The sequence below is a fragment of the Taurulus bubalis genome, assembly GCF_910589615.1.
Source record: "Taurulus bubalis genome assembly, chromosome: 12".
Taxonomy (NCBI): domain Eukaryota; kingdom Metazoa; phylum Chordata; class Actinopteri; order Perciformes; family Cottidae; genus Taurulus; species Taurulus bubalis.
Window position 1 is genome coordinate 11446796 of NC_136600.1, and position 20772 is coordinate 11467567.

At 39.3% G+C, this 20772-nt stretch overlaps 1 protein-coding gene across 1 annotated transcript; it reads right to left on the reverse strand.

Annotated features, from left to right (window-relative positions):
- Positions 1–7738: 7738 nt before the first annotated feature.
- LOC306744463 (cysteine-rich venom protein) lies at positions 7739–11566 on the reverse strand (the record flags this gene model as incomplete). The annotated part of the gene is made up of 7 exons (XM_079227112.1): positions 7739–7875; positions 7968–8050; positions 8169–8257; positions 9078–9220; positions 9587–9677; positions 10709–10809; positions 11503–11566. The coding sequence occupies 7 exons, from the start codon at positions 11564–11566 to the stop codon at positions 7739–7741; spliced, it is 708 nt and encodes a 235-aa protein (XP_079083238.1).
- Positions 11567–20772: the final 9206 nt, after the last annotated feature.

Sequence of the window (20772 nt, forward strand, 5' to 3'; positions counted from 1 at the left end):
ACGAATGCTGTCCCATCAGTGTGTGTGTGTGTGTGTGTGTGGGATAGTCGCTAGGAAGGCGCTATATAAATGCAAGTCCATGTATCGTCTCTGCTGCGAGTCCCTGGATGTTGATCCATCTTTGTGCATTATTGGTACGCAAAACACAAACAACATTTCATATTAACTCGCTGTGCATTTCACTTATTTCTCATGCCTTGTAATAGTGGGTTTCATTGTGTAGTCTGATATGGCACTTACTGACTTTAAGGTCATTGACCATTTCAGAATAATTTCTTGTCTGCATGGATACCCTGGCTTTGGACACCCACCAGAGCGGTCTTGAAACACGGGCCCCGTATATTTTACCGTGCTTTGAGGGTGTAACTTTTTTGCCCCGTTATCGCCATTTACATCTATAAATACAATGCGCCTATGATAACATTGTTTACCAGAAGAGGATTTTTTAAGGTCGGAGACTGTGCTTCCCCTCAGAAGAAGCTTTGGTTTTGGTTTGGTTACTTTATTTGTACACATAGATAGACTTGGTTTGCAGTAGAAAGTGAGGCATCCATTTGGAAAAAGGTGCCTGACTTTCACTTTTGCGCAATTCCTGGATTATGATTATGTTATTTGATCCCATAGACACACCCAATACAGCCCAATACTGCTGTCTGACATAACTTCAGACCAAATATATTAAAAACATCAATGTATTGGTTGTATCCCTGAATTATCTCTTCATCTAGATTCCACATATGTTGGCTATTCTGTGATTTTCATTTGATAACTTATATAATCACTATAATAGCATGTTTCTTTTGCATTTCCATACACTGAGGAGCCTCCCCTGAAACTCAGACTTTGAAAAACTCTGCACTTGTAAACAATTTTGTGCCCAAGAGCACTGAGTTCTTCATAGATCTAGCCTCTTTAATTCTGCTCTTGAAGTGCACCAAACTGATGCAATTTACAAAATGTTTTATCTAAAGGCAAGATTTTTTTATCAACGAGCAATCATTTTCAACAATTGTGAACTCCATATTGATTGAATTATCTAGACTATGATTTTGCCATAATGGAGCAGCCCAAATTGGACAACGACATTGATCTTAGCAAGGGTAGCAATCAGAGGTTTTCGAAGTTATTTAAAGAAAACTTTCTCTAAAAAAAATATTAAAAAACAGGTAGAGTTGAATCCAAAAAGTCTTAAAAAAAGGAGTCAAAGATCTATTGACATTTTTCTTCTTCAAATACGCTTCCACATGTTTCGACAGAGCCTGTAGCTCAAAGGAGTGGACACATCACAGAAACAAATCACTTTCAAATTGCCTGCGAACTGAGACAGGTCCTTGTGTAGTGAGAGATTACTCGGGACTTGACAAAGCAGAAATGTCAATATTACCCCCACCAATCTCCAGACAGAGGGCACGTCAGAGCTCAACAGCCACAATGTGTCACGAATGTGTTGCCTGTGGATGAGGATGCAGAACTCCCTCCACTGCCAGAGGACATCAAATCATAGACCTAATAATGTAATAATGGTATTGATCGCGCTTGTGGTAGTAAACGACTAAACCAGTCAGGACACAGGCAGACGTTGACATTTGAAAAGTGAGTCTCAACTAATTCCTTACAAAGGTCATGCATTTGAAATCTAGCTGGTCCTAGAGGGAATAAAATCTCTGAGTCTGACTACTAATTCACTGACCCTTAAACAGCCAAATGTAAACAGCAGCAACATAAGAGGGATACTTTTCTGACATCTCACAATGTATATGGTACGGTGATATTCTCTCGGGGTAGAGTACACTTAATGTGAAGAATAATGTTATAATAACTCCTTTGTTCAGTGTAACCATGTAGGGCTGTGCGGTATACCGGTTCAAACCGTATACCGGTTTCAGATTTCCATACGGTATGAATTTTTCATATACCATCATACCGGTGATTACACGTAACAACTGTTGTTGCACTACGACGGTCAACTAGATAGCGGGGCCGTCAGCGACCAGCACCGTCAACAAGCCGTGCATATCCGCAAGAACAGCAGGCGGCAACATTTATATTTTACAGTTTAATACTGGGAGCGCAGTGGAGCTACTTAGCGGTCAGGGTAACTTGGTTCACTTATGGTTCAAAATTACACGGCCAAATTGAATGCTGGGAAGTTGGGCAGCGAACAGCTGTTTGTGTGGTGTCTTCCGGTCTGTCTCTTCCTGTTTTTTTTGTGCGCGAACTCTGCCCAGAATGCAATTCGGCGCTGTAATTTTATAACATGTGTGAACCATGACTAAGCCCAGTTACACTGACAGGTAAGTAGCTCCACTGCGCTCCCAGTATTAAACTGTAAAAAGTCAATGTTGTTGCCTGCTGTTGTTGTGGCTATGGATGACTGGTGCTGTTAATGGAATCAATGTGTTTACTTGTTTAAAAAAATATATACCGTGATATACCGTGAAACCGCCAGAATCTTACAAAATACCGTGATATGAATTTTTGCCCACACCGCACAGCCCTATAACCATGTCACTATCCTTCACTATTCCCAAACTTACTCCATCAGAGTTCCATAGCCAACATAATGACAGCTACAGCAGCAGAGGTAATACTCACACTATATTAATACAATATTCCAGGTTTTGCATTTAATCCGATAAAGATCAATATTATTACTAATATTCACGTGTGTCCTCCGATCAACGTAACCAGTAACAACATTTTTAGACTGTGCGGTCACCGCCTCCTTCTTTCTTTGCTTCAACCACCTTCTTGAAAAAGGTCAGAGTAGCAATGAGTATGCACATCCCAAAATACGTAGATATCCAAGTCTTTCACAATGTCTAAAAGGAGGTGTGTTTCTGAATGTGCATTCCTTTGACTTGTATACAACAAGTCAAAGGAATGCTCCTAAAACCACAAATACTATTGGCACATTCCACATGTCTTAATTGGAAAATGCTACATTCAGAGTAACACCTAATTCGAAATATCTCAAACAGAAAATGCCATTTACCTGACCCATAAGAAATTCAGAATATTATCATATTGGGAATATCAGTGTGCACGTTAACGTAGTGAATGTTTTGAATAGGCTTTCAACATAGTGTCGATTGTTGCAATGTGAGGAAGTGTCATCATCTTTGGCAACCCTGAAGCAATACTCCCAACGCCCTCTACTCTTGAGACAAGTACAGAAAATTGCAAAGCTTCTGACTGAAAGTCTCGGACCAAATAATTGAAAAAATATAAATTGGTTTAAAGGAATGTCTGTTATTTGCATAACCCTCTAAAACACGTATAGGTTTCATCATTCATAAGAGCATCCAGGATCCTGCATGGCGCAGATAGAGACTTGAGTGTCTGGCTCAGGGATTTCCTCTGATGCCCTGTGTGACTTTTACAGCAATATGGGAAATCTTATTGTGTTGCTCCCTACTATATTCATACTATGCTAACAGTAAGATGCACTTTACCAATGTCCAGGCAGACCCGATCATTAATCTGTGTGCGTGTGTGAGGTCAATTTACAAGACATCCAGGAGCACTGCATCACCATTACTATCATTCTACATTATCTGCTGCAGCACTGAACAGTCTGGACTGCATCTACTGCTTTTCACTTCATGGACACTCCCTCTCATTCTCTCTTAAGTGCAATATTTAATTGCATGTTATTTGCTGTCTCTCTACAAAAACATGACCCCATTAAATGTCGGTCCACTTTCATCCACATGCAAGCTTTATTGTATCATTTTCAAATATGTATTAAACATAACCATTTCAGCCTCTATATTATATATTATATTATTTGTATAATGGATGTAGCACCTTCAACCACATGCTTTTGATTGCAAGAGTTTGTGGATATGCTTTTTTTTCTGACATGCCTCTATAACGGCTATAATGAACTTCCCTGCTATTGCAAGTATGTATATAATATATGCATGTTCCCATTTTTGGAGCAATAAAGATCCTCCGATCCCACCCCATGCCTACCTACAGCCATGCACATGTAGTTAGATTGCTGACAATCCAGATCAAGAAAAAGAGAAGCACTGCTCTACAAATTCCATGCAAAAATATTCAGACAAAGTACAGGATGTGCTTCTGGGGATCCCATTACCGGCCTGTAGTGTGAAAACCACCTATTTCACTGAAATATTACGCGTGCCCGTGTCATAGGCGAGATTAGTGGGGAAAAGAAGAGGTATGCAAGAGAGACTAATCAAATCAAAAGCAGGGGGGCTATGCATTTGCAACTTCCAACACCCTGCGTGCGGATGAGATGTGCAGGCTAGCCCAGAATGAATGGCATAACAAACGGGATCGTAACTCCAATGTTTACCTTGATAATGCTGCTCCTGCGCGGTATCTCAGGTTTGCCGTCCGATCCGACAGAGGTGTTTGCGGCATCCACCCCGGCTTCGCTGCCAGGTGCGACGACGGATCCCGAGCCGACCATATTGTCCGATATCCCACAGTCTCCATTCAAGACCGACACTTCGCAATGCGTCTTGCCAGCGTCTTCGTCGCTGGGCACGGCCGTATCCCCAAGATTCAATGGAGGCAGGCTGCCGTGATCCCCAAACTCCGCCATAGGCACTTTCGAGCACATACACACGCGTGCGTGCACGCACGCACACACACACACACACACACGCACACACAAGCCGCTGGGTAGCAGAGCCTTATGTTTCAGCTTTCCCCCGGCCTATTGCCTCGTTTTAACATTGGCACGTAATTCTGTCATATCATCTCGGTGCACATGTCGGTCGGCTTCCAGCAATCAGAGAGAGAGAGAGAGAGGGGCTCGCTCCGTGCACCGTGCTGTGAGGAGAAGCACGGAGATCAGCATAATCAGGCAACGGGACATTAGTAACAGCGTTTTACGTTGATAGTAGCGGCTGTGTGTGTGTGTGTGTGTGTGTGTGTGTGTGTGTGGGGTGGGGGGGGCACAGGCACACTCAGGACGCGGTACGTTATCTTATAGTCACTGACGTTTACTGTATAAGTTGACCGTTTTTTTTGGCTCATTTCCACCGTGTTGCCCTTTTGCGTTTACCGTAGTAAACCCTTCCTCTTCTGTTTAACAACAGTCTAGTGAGGTTAAGTTGAATTACATTAAAAGCATGTTTAGTTAGTTATCAGTTCATATAACTCGGCCCCCCACACCCGCCTTCCAAAAAACCACTCACGAGCTTACCGTAACGTCCAGCAGCGTCGCGTGCTTGGCTTGTCTCTCCGTGGAAAGGACTGTCTTCCGGCTAAGTTGTTGCTGCAACAGAGAGCAGCAACGGGCAACCCGCGATGTTGTGCACTGAGTCGAGCTAGCTACCTAGCCCCCTCACTCGCTAGGTGGGTGAAGTTAGTTTTTTTTTTTTTAAACAGCCGACACAAAGTCCAGTCAATACAACCCCGGTAGGCAAACAGAGCTAAAAAATGTCCTCCAACGTCAGTTAATCGCGACAAAATAGCAGTTTAAGTAACAAAAAGAAGAACAAAGAAAGGACTTGCCCTTAAAGTGTCTCGCGCAGAAGTACATATTGACAGACCCAAGTGAAGTCTTTATGAGCAACAAAGTAACTTCGACATAACAGGCAGTTTCAATCAAGCCTAATTATTATTTATTTCACATAGTACAGGCTAGAAACGCCCCCTTTGTACATTCATGCAGAACAAATAAACCTGTACACTCGTAAAAAGGACTTTGATCTGGACTGATCTGGTGATTTTGCATCTGTTTTGATTGTAAAGTAGAATAATGTGGAGCAATACTCCAGTATTTAAAGTTTAAAATAGTGTTTAATGCCTGTCCTCAGGTTGGACTTTAAAGTACACAAAACTTAAAATATATATATATATAATAAGAAGAAGCAAGATGAAAGATTAAACCAACAAACCTTTACTGGGTTGAAATGGCAACCTCACTGGGTCTAAATCAGGGAGGTAATAGTATATTAGTAATATAGGCTTTATAATTGTTCTCCTTGTTCAGCATGATTGTGCCTGTAGTACATCTTCTTTTCTGTAATATGCTGTTGATTTCAGCTTTATTCAGAAGCTACATCTGACATCCGTCAAGGACAGCCAGAAAAGCTCACATGACATTTTGTTTTTCCTGTTTCGAGTCACATTGTGTTCGAGGTCTTCCTCTTTACGTGGAGAAGCGCATGGAGACCATTAACTAATCTTAACGGTGATGTAACAGCCTTCACTGACAAAAAACAGCAAATGTGTGCTCTTCTAATGAAACCTGCACAACAACTTATGTGTGACCAAAAATGATCTTCCTTGGAGATGATCCAGAGGTTGAGCACATGCTTAACATGTATAGCCTCTTGTATGAGAGACACAGTGAATGAGTGACAAGGCATAACATTGTTTTATGCATTTTATTCATAGGCCACTGGTTCAGATGAAGGCAGATAAAGTAGACACTGGGAAGCAGGAGGTTTGGTGGGTTGTACAACAGAGCTATCTGCTGGTCTACAAGGGTTATTGCTTGTTTTTGGTTATTGTACAGTGGAGAGAGTATTTGACAATACATTGCCAATTGAAAGTGTATTTTTCTAGACAATCTTATAGACCAATGGTTTCCAGCCAATGTCTTATTGTGACTCCTCGTGTACCTTTGCATATGTCACCTGGTTTTGAAAATGTCAACCGAAGAGTGATTTTTTCTTTACCGTATTTAATTTCAGGAGTCCTAAAATAGTTTAAAACAAATCTCTGTCGACAAAACAAATATGTGCAAAATGTGAATATAAATAAGATACAAATAAATATAATCTTCTGTTGCAGAAATATGCTATTTACGGTTCTGTTTCGTCCAAAACCCTTGGTCCTGATGAATTGATCGTTTATGTATGGAAAGTTGATATTCAAAGAAAATTACAACTTCACTAACCCAGCAAAATAATAAGACAAAAGAGGGTTCTTCTGATTTTTAAAGTTCAGCTGGTTGCTTCTGGTTTATGTAAATTCATGCAAATATGTTTATTTTCTTAGCTGTTGACGTTAGAAGGCGGTGGCACTGTGAGCCAGTCAGGTGTCATCTGACAAACATGATCATTTTTTCAGTGTTGTATCTCCAACCACAGCAAACATTCAGTTTTTAGTTTTCCTTGATACTTGAACATAATGAAAGGAATTTGGACCCACCATATTGTATGTGTGACGTGAAACTTTTTTCTTTTCGATTATAATGTAAGAGCAATTCATAAAACTCTTGTATTTGACTCTTAATGTAATAATAATAATAATAATACAAAATGACCACTTGATGTTGTAACATTCATGTTATATGGAGGGAAGAATGACATCAAATTGACACAAAACTAAAGCCTTTAAATGTTTAATTATCATCAACCATAACAAATTGACAGCACTAGAAATAATATTTTTGATTCATATTATGTTGGGTCTCGGGTGAATTAACGGTAAAACATATTACCTGGTTTCATTTACACATTTCTGCAATTAATAAAGTCATGTGGGATAAATCCCCCTAAGTATAGAATAGGACACATCACACAACAAATATATATTTAAAAACACTCCCAAAACATCCACTAAAACTTAAGGCAATCAGAACAAAGCCCAATTTTCCCAGACATATGCCCTTTGCTTGTGTCATATATGATTATATGCTCACAGGGAATTGATTACAGTTGCAGTGGCTTGCTTCATAGACGGAGAATCAACAAAGATGGAAACAGTCTGAACCGCTACACTTTGCAGACTCAGTGGCTCCTCTTCAGGCGATTGGAATGATTTCATCGACGCATTTGCACGCAGCAGGACACCACGAAAACACCAGACGATTGCTGCATCCAGTCGTGGCTTTCAAGGTTGGACAGTTGATGTATTTGTTTATGTAAGGACAGGGGTTGGCTGAAATGACACAATGGATAGGTCAGCTCGTTACCTCAGGAGACAATCGATATATTCGCCATAAAAAGAACATCCTAACATCTGTTACTTACTGCAGAGTTTGTCTTCACAGTTATTGGGACAGGAAGCGCACGAGGGTCCTGCCTTGTAAGGTGGCCATCCCCTAAAGTTTCCTCTGTTCAACAAATTAAAAACAGGTTTTTTTTGGTATCCAACTTCCCCTGACTCAGAAATAATCTCTAAATTAAATATATAGACACTTTTAGTGTTTGTTCACACGGAGGGTCACTTACGCTCGGTAATAATGGCAGCCATAGAAATAGATGTTGTTCGGGCACAATTTCATCCCACAGCCAATTTTGTAGGAGCTGTTCCACACCACCTGACAACAAAGATAAAAACAAAACTTAAACTTGAATACTTTCCTCTATTTTGATAGTAATGCATATTGCCTCTCATAAGAAAACATTTTTTTCTTCTTCTTTTTTTTTTAACAATTTTCTTTATTTGCTGTGTATGTTTACTTATAGTAAAAGTGTAAAAACTGATCAAAAGATATATTGTCTTTAAAATACAATAATGCTAATATTTACTATGATGTTTCAATAATATAATGCTTTTTGAAATACGCTATATCTCTCCCAATTTTATTAAAGGATATGAATCCGTTGGTGAAAGCAGTATTTGTCACACTCATTTTGGACAGACAATTATCTATAAAATGAATGTTAGGAGCATTTTGAAAGCTAGTAAACACAGTCTCTCACCCGTCATGATTATTAGTCCTATATTTATTAGTCTAATTACTTTAACCAAACTGTTTCTTATTTACACACCCAGCAGATCCTGAGCAACATAACATTCAATCAGAGTTGTGTTTCTGGTCCCTTTATGGAATGTAAGTTGAATATTCACCATATGTTAACTCCGCTTTACTAACTCCTGAGGGGAATGTCTGGATATTTAGCTGCTAAATGCTCTTCGTAATCTCTGAGCTTTTTCACTAAAAACAGCTGCCCGCTGACACTGAAAACGACAACAATGAGCTGAAAGACGGCAAAACCCAGACGATTGCATTACATTTGATCCGTTATTATAATGGGATTGAATTACATGTCAGAAATATTACCGTTCGCTGTTATTGCTGCTGTTGCCACAACCTTTGTGTTCCACAATTATTGTTGTCAACAGCTAAGCGTTACCTGTGTGTAGTGACCAATAGTTTGTCCGTTCTTGGAGCCTTTGGGGTACAGGTAGCGCGACACCTCACTGTGCCAGGTGTTGATGACATCCGTCCATGATTTAGGTGAAGACGAATAGAACAGATTCTCACCTTGTTCATATCCTGCTCGTTGGAGAGAAACACGATTAATGTCTTTCTGCAAACACACTTTCATTTCCATGTCCCAGTGGATTATGTTTTTTTTTATTATTTATAAAACGGGGTTCATTAATAAACCCATTGATGATAATCTCCTTCATGATAACATATCCTACTCCGTGTAATTTGTTATTAAAAGAAGGTATTAAGACCGGAGATAAGATAATGTTCACCGTGACTCTGGCAATCAATCACAAGGTCACTCAGTTCACAGGGAACCTTTACACTGAACGCACCTCTGAGGTATTATCTAAGGCGCTGGCATTTGTGGAGCGAGGTTAAAAGGAAACAAAAAAGAAAGAGGAAGAGTAAAGGAAGAAGAAAATATACCATTGAGCATGCGGGTGCTGGGTGCTCCGTGAGCCAGAATACATTTATCAACCCAGGCCTGAGCGCTGGCTGCTACCTCCTCACTATAGCTCTGTGCAAGAGGGGGGAAAATAACATCAGGCGTTGTATTTCAAAAACACCCACAACCAAAAATCAGAAACAGATCCATTCTCTTGCAAGCTATTGGTTTTGAAAATGGGATCATTTGGGATTTTCTAAATATTTTCCACTACAAATCTTAGAATAGGAAAAAGGTTGTGATTTTAACGGGCTCCCTCTCTGAGACCAGCTGGTGTGCTTTTCATACAGCTCTAAGCCAAAACTCAGTGCCAATATAAACATGAGTTCTTTTTCTTTTTTCTTTGCAGAAACCTTACACCCTCCAGAAACACCCAACTCTTTTGGAAAGGAAATGAGACATCTTTATTCTCCTGTTGACTTAAATATTTTCAACTGTGTACAATGCCATTGTAGAGGTCGGGCCTGGCTCCAAATAGATTAGAGGAATAGATTAGTCGATGTGGACATTACTCACCTGTAATGAACATAAAAAATACATTTGAGTGATTGTATTTATCTGTGACAGACCCTAATCCAAATGTATTTTCACATTTCAAATAGCATGTATTCATCATTTATAATGCTGGTTGTGACCTGCTTTATAACTATTAGGGGAAGATACCGGCAACAGAACACTTAAAGGGCCAGTGTGTAGGATTTGGGACATCTAGTGGTGAGGTGGCATATTGCAATAAACAGAAACTTCACCCATGTGCGAAGTGTGTAGGAGACTTAGAAACATGTCTGTGCAACATAGTGAACTAATTCTAAGAAAATTAAAACAATTCTTATTTTCAGGTGATTATAGAAAAAGACAACACACTTAATGAATATTATACTTGGCCAATGGATACCCTACTACACTGGCCCTTTAAGGTTGAGTCAGCTCTTAATCATCAAACTATACAACCCTGATTTTGAAAAGCCTTGTTAGACTTTTTACGATTTTCAGGTGCCGTGCAGACGACCACACCCACTTAAATGTGTTTATTCTTTTCCGTCTCACAAGTGACATAAAACATTACCTGAGCCACCTTCACTGTGCAAGAAAGTAGGACTGACCATTAACAGCATGTCAGAAGCAGTAGGTTGAACCGCTCTCCTGAAGGCATTGTGAACGTCAACGATCTCAGCCTGGACCGTTGCGTTTTCTGGGCAAATGTCTGCACACGCGCACACACAAAACCTCAGAGTAAACGACATATTAAAAATGTAATGCAGCCTCCGAAATGACTCCCAAACATATCCTGGTTTAATTACTTTTGAAATGGCTCCACATAACAGAAGAATTTACAGAGAGGATTGTACCAAATCTTATTGGGAGACTTATCGGCATGGTTTCACAGTTGATGCCTAAAAACAACACGTCTCTGCCAGATGCAGTTAACATTGTGCTTACCTTGCTGCGGACACACAATGGCACGCAGAAACATTTGAAAAGGAGAAGAAATGTATGTTAGGTCCTCATCAGGACATCACGGGAGTAAGGAATTATTTACTATTTCTGTGAAGCATTTGCAACACAATGTGTTTTATATTTGCATAAAAGTTAAAGCATTAGCTGTAGAAAAAAAAAGCAGAAACACTAATTGTAAAACAAGGTTATTTCACAGTGTTCCAAAAGTTATTCCTGTGACACACACTGTTGTATGTGATATTTTTCTTTGAAATAGTGCCATTTAAAAAATAATAATATTGTGAATACTAGTGTTGTCTACATTAAAAGTATCTCAAAACTAAAACTGTACTCAAGTACATGATTGAACATACTTTCCAGCCTATGGAAAACACTCGGAATGCATAATGTATTGTATTACAACTTCCTGTAATATTTCAATACTTCTAAATACTTCTACTCACATCAACGCAGGCAGAGTGCACTTGCTGCAGAGTAAAGATGCAAATCAAAAATGCAAACATTTTCCTGGACAAAAAACAAACAAAATAAGATTGCTGAAAAAACACAAATGAAGACATTATATATGATATTGATGGAGTATTCCAGAGTAATTGCATCCTTATTTTGAAGAAATTTGATTGATTAACAAGATATAATATAATCAATCAAATCATCAAATAATCAAAAGTTACACAAAAAAACAAAAATTGTTTAGGAAACCCAGTAAATAAGCATACCTGCTCCTGAGCCTTCAGAAGGTGGAGGTGAGTCGGTGCTTTTCTCTCCCTCCTTTTAAAGACCCAGCTCCGTTGCCAACTCTTAGATGTTAAACATTCCCCTCAGACTGCTAATGATACAGCACAATCCCAGGCTTTACATAATGCACAAGAGTGCAACTGATAAAAAGTAAACATGGAATTGTTAAGCTCAAGGGTGTAGTGACTTTCTGATGCATTGGCTCAAGTTTACACGGCATTCAGTTGAATGGAAAGGCATCTGAGGTCAAAGTAAATAAAAAGAAAAATAGTATTGGTAGATTACAAGATAGATCCGTGTGGTCCTGTATTAAATGGATTACAGTCATACAGCACATGTTGGCTGAAGACGCACCCTGTGCTTGTTTTGGCACAAAATGCAGCATGAAATGTAGAAAGGCGATGCTGACCAACACGATGGAGTACGGACAGAACATTTTTGCAAATTTTTAGATACATTTTTCACTTTACACTTTTAACGCGTATTGTCATAAACAACCAGTGCAGTAGTTCTGGGAGTGTATAACCGTTGCCTGTTTGCTTTACAGAAAGATTGTAATGATCAGGAACCGCGGAGAGCAGGACCCACAAGCAGACACAGGCGAGGTAGATGCTTTTGCAGAACAAAGTTTACGAGGCAAACAGAGACAAACCGGCACAGGACAGGGAGTTGACATAGACTAAATACACAGGGGAACAAGACACAGGTGGAAACAATGAGGGCGGGGCTTGCAATCACACAGGAGGGCTGCACACGAGGAGGAAGGAGTCTGGAACGAGAGACAAGCTGACTGACAGACACACAACAGAAACAGACAGAACACAGAACTACCCAGGAGATCTGGGCGTAACAGTAATAGCAGCAAACTCAGGGGTGAAATTCTATAACATATCTTAAATGTTGCATAGTCAAAAAGATTTAATGTGGAACTTGTTGCTAGCATTGGAGAAGTTATTTAGAAAATATTAAACAAACATAACATTCAACATAACTTTCATAAATATCGATAGATTATTGAAATATAAATATAAATAAATAGATTTTTTTTCTGGTGCTAAACAGTAAAACAAAAACACAATGTAAGGTTATGAAAACTTTTAAATTGTAAGTTAAGTCTTTTTTGGGGAAAATCTTCCAGAAAATCTGGCCTTTAAAGCTGCACTAATCAATATCTTTCACATAATTTTGCATCAACCGTTTAGTGACTTTGAGCTAATTGTTTTGCTATTTTACTGTTTTGGTTCACTATTACATGATGTTCACTTTGTACATTTTTGTCCCATTAAGATAAGAATAAACAATGCAGCGGGGGATTAGGGTGTGACTATCTGGTGATTGTCAAGTCGCTTTTTGGTTGCCTAAAAACAGTTGGTTGTAGTTAGCTCCACCCTCTCGTTCCAAAAAAACCATCATGGTGACGGACAAGCGGTAGTCCACAAACCAAAGAATGACGGCACTGTCACTATGTCCACTTCTTATATATAGTCTGAGCTCCAAATGTCTGCTAATCTTTCTTTGTGTAAATATGTGCTATATAGATTAGATACATCGTAGTCTAAAGTTGCTGTGTCTAGTCTGTTTGCAAAAGATGGGTTGTTCAAAAGACATATTTGAAAAAAAAAAAATAGAAACTAGTTCGTTGTCACACAGAGTGATAGCATCTATGGCTAATAAAAACCCAAATGCCATCGCAGACCTCCCTGTGGGCCACACAGTCTGATTATACGGGAGAGCAAAGAGCACTGATATTATCAAATTACAGTCATGTACATATAATTATGTAATGATATAAGGATATATATATATATAAGTATATATAAGTATATATATATATATATATATAAGTATATATAAAGTATATAATAAGTATATTATACCCATTTTGCCTATTAGCATATCTATTATTTTTCCTTTGGACATTCTAAATAGAGTACAATACATTCAGTAATAGCCTTTATTGATTTAATTTGGTTTATTTCTATATTCTCAGAACACAATAAATTATTATGTAGTTTGTCTCTGTAAAATATATGACATGGATTGCTGGCGCTGCAAGAAATGATGTGTGAACAGAGCAGAATTTTATCTTTGGAGTGACCTTGCATGTTCACATTCCTCTCTGTTGACTTGTGATTATGTGTCTAAACGCACAATAAGCATTATGCTGCTATCGCCTCTGTGCTTGCTGCGTCGTGTTGTACAGTACAGCTGGAGTCCAACGGTCTTAGTGTTCAAAAACAAGTTCTACTTGAGTATATTCTTGGAAATAAGAGTCTTCTTTGGTCTTGTAACGCTGTAATGCTCCTTCTTGTAAAAGACAGTCTCATTGCTACTATGTCAGAAAGCTAATTAATGACTGAATTTCACATCTGTAAAAATGTTGGATTGACTTTTTTTTAAAGGAAAAGTTATAACCCAGAAAAAAATTCTGATATCCCAAAAGAAAAACCAGACCAGAATTGTGCAGCGAATCCAGCGGCTCTGTGAGACCCGATTAGCTATATAGCATCTTTGTTGAGCGGGTTTGCATGCTGATATTTACTAGTAGTTGGATGTGAACACGCCACTCACTCCTCTGACATCTCTCTGCACTTCAGCATCCAGACATAAGTTTAAAGCCCTAAGCTCGAATGCTGCCTTCAAACCAAACACGGCGGAAATGTTTCGCATCACGTTACCCCGGCATCATTTGTAGTTATTTGCGACGGAGAGGAGGAGTGGTTTATCTCAATAAAAAACCTTATCAACTAAGCCATTTATTTCAACCATGGAGGAAATAACCACTGTTTCTGCTTAGTACATGTTCTGGAAGTCCTACATAGTCCGGGAAACTAAATGTATTCACTGTATATAGCATACTACAGCTGTATGATCCCAAAATAAACTGATTTGGCTGTGATTTAATTTTAATAGACAGATAAAAGGGATGCCGAAATAAAGACATAATGACGCAGATTTCTTAAAAGTCTTTTCAATAACCTGTTAGCGTTCCGCCATCCCGCGGGTGTCCTTTACAACTGTACACTGTACATTCTATTGTACACTGTACATATATTTATAGTTCGGTACGAGTGCCATAAGTTTCTGGAAACCTACGATTCGTGTGATTCCAACTATGCACTTCGTTTCAATATCCTACCACCACAGCAGCTACAGTTCACGTTAACGTCAGACAACAACAAACAAACAAACGATAGCAAAATCCAGGCAACTCACCGATGACGCCTCATATTGATCCATAAATCGATAACATTCCAACAACAACAGCGTTGTTACGTCGTAAAGGTCCAATAAAAAAAATCCCATAAAAGATTTCGTCCAAAACACGTGATTACATTCATAAATATCCACGAACTGGTGTTGCTCAAAAGACCAAATGTCAGGGGATCAACAAAATAATTAGGATTCATCTTCTGGGAACCAATAATTGTCATTGCAATTTTGTTTTTGCTAATACATCAGGTAGATGTAACACTGTCTTGGTGGTGGAGATGGCTACCATGAATTTCTGTACATAATTGCGTGGCAATCCAGTAAAGATATCAGATATTGCAGCCTGGGCTGACCGACATTACAATCTCCAAAGCCACACACCACGAAAGTAAGATATCGGATAAAGCTGTAGTCTGTGTGCACCCAGCTTCATATAAACTGTAAACTAGCAGCGCTATACAAAATGTAAACCACAGTCTGTTTGCGCTCCACTGTCAACAGTGTAGAATGACAGCAATGATTGATATCATGGGTGGAGTGCTTTATGTACCAATGGCATTGTATACATTTGGATATGGTTTTCGTGGAACAAAGACTCTTTTCATGAGGTGAGAATAAAAGAAAAACCCACCTTTTAAAGTAATAGTTGCGATTATGGACCAGAGTGCCCTGACACCCGGGAAAAACACTGACAGCCTAATGCAGCGCGGCTCTGTGGAAATTATACGAGTAAGGTTAAAGTCTTTTGTTGGAAATCTGTTTGCGTTTACCCCCGTTGCTTAACTAAGGTATTTCATTTTGGAAAAAAAAGGAAAAAAACTACCGAATGCATGCACACTGCCCAAGAGTCCATATAGTTGACAGGTTCTATTACAAAGCATGTGAAGTGCATTGATACATTTCAAGCAGAAATACATTCTCATGTATCTTTTAATGATTTTAAACACTAGCCTGTGAACGCACTTTGAGACTTGAGCACAGAATAATAATCTGCTTGAACTTTTTCCAAAACCACTTTCTCAGTCAGGCATTTTGGGCATATACTTACATTCATACATCATTACTGTCAGTGTCACACCTGATGACAGAGTCAGGTGATACATTTCTCTATAGGGGACAATACAGTATATCGCATCGCACCGTACCATATGTCACATAACTATAATGTTTACATCTATCAAAGTATTACAAATACAGCAGATATACATATATTGATACACATATAGTGCTTATTCTTACAAAGAAATTGCTCACTCAAACAAAATTAAGAATGTATAATGAATATAGAATTGTTGGATTATTCAACAAAGACAGCCATGGCAAATATAAGTAAATAAATATTGCAGTCAACGCAGCAGATTGAGCCAATTGGTCATTTTTTTTCTTCTTCTTTTTTACCTTTATTGTCCCAGAGATATTGCATACAGTAGTCACCCTAAAAAAATGATATCAATTTTCTTTTTTTTTTATTGAAATAGGATATACACATATCATTATGATTTCATATCAGGTTCTAATAGAAAAGTGGAACACAAACTCAAATGAGACACAATCACAAGACCACAGCGTCAGACATGTTCCCATCCCTCGACTCATATTGAAATGACTCACTTCCCACCTCAGACACTGGGGGGCGCTGCCGCATCTCTATAGTCACGGTGGAGCTGTGGAAGCAGCTGAGGTCCAAAGACAAAACGATGCCTGAAACCTTTCATATAAAAATCAATTGGGGATGTGCTTTGTTCCACTCACGCTCCCGTCCAATCAGCTGCCTGTCCAAGTTATGTAAAGACTGCTGGTCCCAAACACTATGCTTGGCCGTCCATCTTTACAACTCCTCTCATGCTATTCGTCCCGTTTCAGTTGTCCCACCACAGGACTGTTTTAGGGTCGAGTCTTCACCAAGTTACGGAACTAATTTGGACCTAAACAATAAAACCCTTGAAGTGTAAGATTTGACGATGGCATCATGTAAACGTCATCTTCCTACGTGTGCATGTTTTTTCCTCTTTTTTTCCCTTTTTGACATGCTTTTTGGCATTTTATCTATACTGTCTAAAGCCACAGCATGTTGGCAATTACACTGTGGGTGATCATTAGTGTCATTCAAGCCTCAGCCCAAGGGCTGCTTCAGCATTTTGGCATCTGTTTAATTTTGCTCTGTTTAAAGGGCATGAAAACCAGTCAAGCATCTCCCCACAACATTAGCAATTTCACTCTCTTCTGTTCTTTCCAACTCTCGGGTCTCTCCGCGGTGGTTCAAAAGATGTGATTTGCCCGAACACTCTTTCTCCTTCCAGCGCTGAACCTCTTTCACGTGAAGGTGCTGTAATGCTGAAGTATGCGCTTCCAAAATCAGACGCACGTTGCCCAGATCTAGATGCATGTGGGCAGTTTCCGCTCAGGAAGGGTGATTAAAGTCTAATGGGGCTCCCGATGTGACAGCAAACAGAGGCAGGAATTCTCTTAAAAGAGACGTATCATTAATTTGCAGCCTGGAGATCCTCATGGCAACATCTGAGCGACACAATGAGGGCTCTTCTTGAAAAGGCAGCGACAAAAACCCTGGCAAATGAGCGAGTGAATCCCGCCACGAGGCTAAAAAATGACTTTGAGATGAGCCCAATGTCACAAGCACATTATAGTAAATCTAATCACAGAACGCGGAGCTGTTCACCAGCAATTATGGCAACTCATCAAAAAGAAAGTCGAGCTTAGTCTCTCGTCCATTATTCAACTCAATTCTCAACTTGTAAATTGGAGGATTTTTGACAAGTGTCATTGTTCAAATTCACACTTTGCCGATTTTTACCACGATATATTATAAAAACAATTTTCTCCAGGATTTCAAAAAATTGTGAAACAAGGCTTTTTAAATTGTTTTAAATAACAGAAACTATTAATACTAATATTACTATGCGTTGTGATGCAGGTGAGAGACCAAAGTCATGCTACAGCAGCTCTAGGGTTGTTCTCACTGTGTAGTATTAGTCACATAAACATGACTAATAGTGTAGTATTAGTCACATAAACATGATTATTAATGTAGTATTAGTCATGTAAACATGATTATTAGAATAGCATTAGTCATGTAAACATGAATAATAGTGTAGTATTAGTCATGTAAACATGATTATTAGAATAGCATTAGTCATGCAAACATGATTATTAGAATAGTATTAGTCATTTAAACATGAGTATTAGTGTATTATTAGTCACATAAACACGAATATTAATGTAGTATTAGTCAGGTAAACATGATTATTAGTGTAGTATTAGTCATGTAAACATGATTATTAGTGTAGTATTAAATGTAAATACGAATATTAGTCTAGTATTAGTCATGTAAACATTAATATTAGTTTAGTATTAGTCATGTAAACATGAATATTAGTGTAGCATTAGTCATGTAAACATGAATATTAGTGTAGTATTAGTCATGTAAACATGAATATTAGTTTAGTATTAATCATGGTAACATGATTATTAGTTTAGTATTAGTCCCATACACATTATTATTATTGTAGTATTAGCCATGTAAACACGAATATTTGTGTGGTATTAGTCCCGTAAACATGATTATTGGTGTAGTATTAGTCATGCAAACATGAACATGAATATTTGTGTAGTATCAGTCCCGTAAACATGATTATTATTGTAGTATTAGCCATGTAAACACGATTATGAATGTAGTATTAGTCATGTAGACATGATTACTATTGTAGTATTAGTCATGAATATTATGCTGCGTTCACACCAAAAGCGTTGCGAATTTTTTAGAGTAGATGCAAAGTCAATGCACAGACGCGAATGGATGCAAACACTGGATGTGAATGACGCGAATGACGAGTATAATATCATCCGTAGCTACAGACAGCTCGGTGGATTTCACCGACTTTTCCAGGAACTGAGTCTGAACTGACGTCATTCGTGCCATTCACGTCATTCGCGCAGCGCCATTCATGCCGCCCCACATGTTAGTGTAGTATTAGTCACGTAAACATGATAATTAGTGTAGTATTAGTCACGTAAACATGATAATTAGTGTAGTATTAGTCACGTAAACATGATAATTAGTGTAGTATTAGTCACGTAAACATGATAATTAGTGTAGTATTAGTCATGTAAACATGAATATTAGTTATATAGTAATTAGTTATATTAATTAACACGTGTTAGGAGTAAACATGTGGGCTAACATGCTTGCGACTAACATGTTACCATAGACAGTGTCAATATGCTCGTGTTTACGCATCAGAGCACGCTCTCCATCTTCAGCAGAGGTTGTACTTTTTAGATTCTTATTTAGGATGTCAGAGTCTTTTCACTGGAAACCGCTGCCTGGTGTGGCCCGAAATCAATGCAGTGAGAGCCGTGAGAGTGAACCAAAACAGTACGGGCAGTTTTTGTACACTGTCCGTGGCTATACCTAAGTACTCACTAGATCAATGTAATCCATGTAATTGTAAACTAACGGGTTGTTGAGGTTGCTGCGTCACTTCTCAACCATAACATCGATCTACTAAACGAACAAAGTTGTTTACAAAGAGCTGAGGAGGTCCACAGATCTGAATGAAGTCTCATTATCATGTGACTGATTGCTGATATCAAAATATTAATTGTAGCTGCTTCAATTTACTTTAACAACAGAAGAAGGTGAAAAACATTCAACAAGCAAGACAGAGTCATCAGATTCTGTGCAACGCAGTCAACACAAAGCATCCATCCAGGGGTCAAACGTACGGTCATTTACTGTATCCATCAATAGGCATTGCAGGAAGTTTATGGAACAGACAGACAGTGACGGAAACTTGATGTCAGCAGAGATGCAGTTTGCCTCAAGCAAAGATACCCTGTTGTTGTTCAAGTCACAGTAGTTGATGTTGTGGTGGAAATCACAGTTTATGCAACAGAAGTCTGGTGTTTCACCCGAGCGGCGGTCCTCGACACCAACTGGCTTAAATAATGGATACAGAGCTATAAGGGGTCTCGACCCGGACGTATTAAATATGCAGAGAGGAGTGAAGGACTCGGGATCACACACACCCGAACCCTGTTCAACAAAACAACCCCTTGCCCTTTTATTCTTTCGTCGAACTGATCACCAGCTTCCAAGAACACTTCCCACCGCATGCACATGTGACTGTATGTGCATGTGTATCAAATAAGTGGCACAGTAGTCTACTGCTTTCTTTTCTACTTCTCTCCATCTCTCTCTCAAACAAACTATCGATTTCTATTTCTGCCCACCCATCTTTCTTTAGTCCCCCCCCACCTCTCTCCAACTCTGGTATTTCCCAGCGAAGCCCCCTCCTCACCTCCCTCTTCCTCTCCTCCCTCCTCTCCTCTCCGCCCCCTCCTCTCCTCAGATGGATTCTTCAGTCAGCCGAGTGGAACTGGTGCGGCTGCTGGGGAGACAGGCAGAGAGGCGGAGAGGCTGTGGAGAACAGACGCTGGGTCAGAGCGCTCAGTTGCTTCAGACAATCACGGGGGAGCGAGAGAGAGAGAGAGAGAGAGAGAGAGAGAGACCACATAGAAAGATAGATTGAAAAGGGAAGGAGAGACAAGGGAGGGAGGTAAATATGTGACAGGATGTGGTTTCCCTGAGCTTGCAGAACATCGGTATACAGGCATACTTTGAGCATGACCTAGACAAGCTGAGCTTACAAGTGTGTTTGAGCTCCGTTAGGTGGAGAAGGAGAGCAAACCGCTGGATCTGCTGTCGCTGCTGCTGAAGCCTGCAGACGCGCTGGTTCCC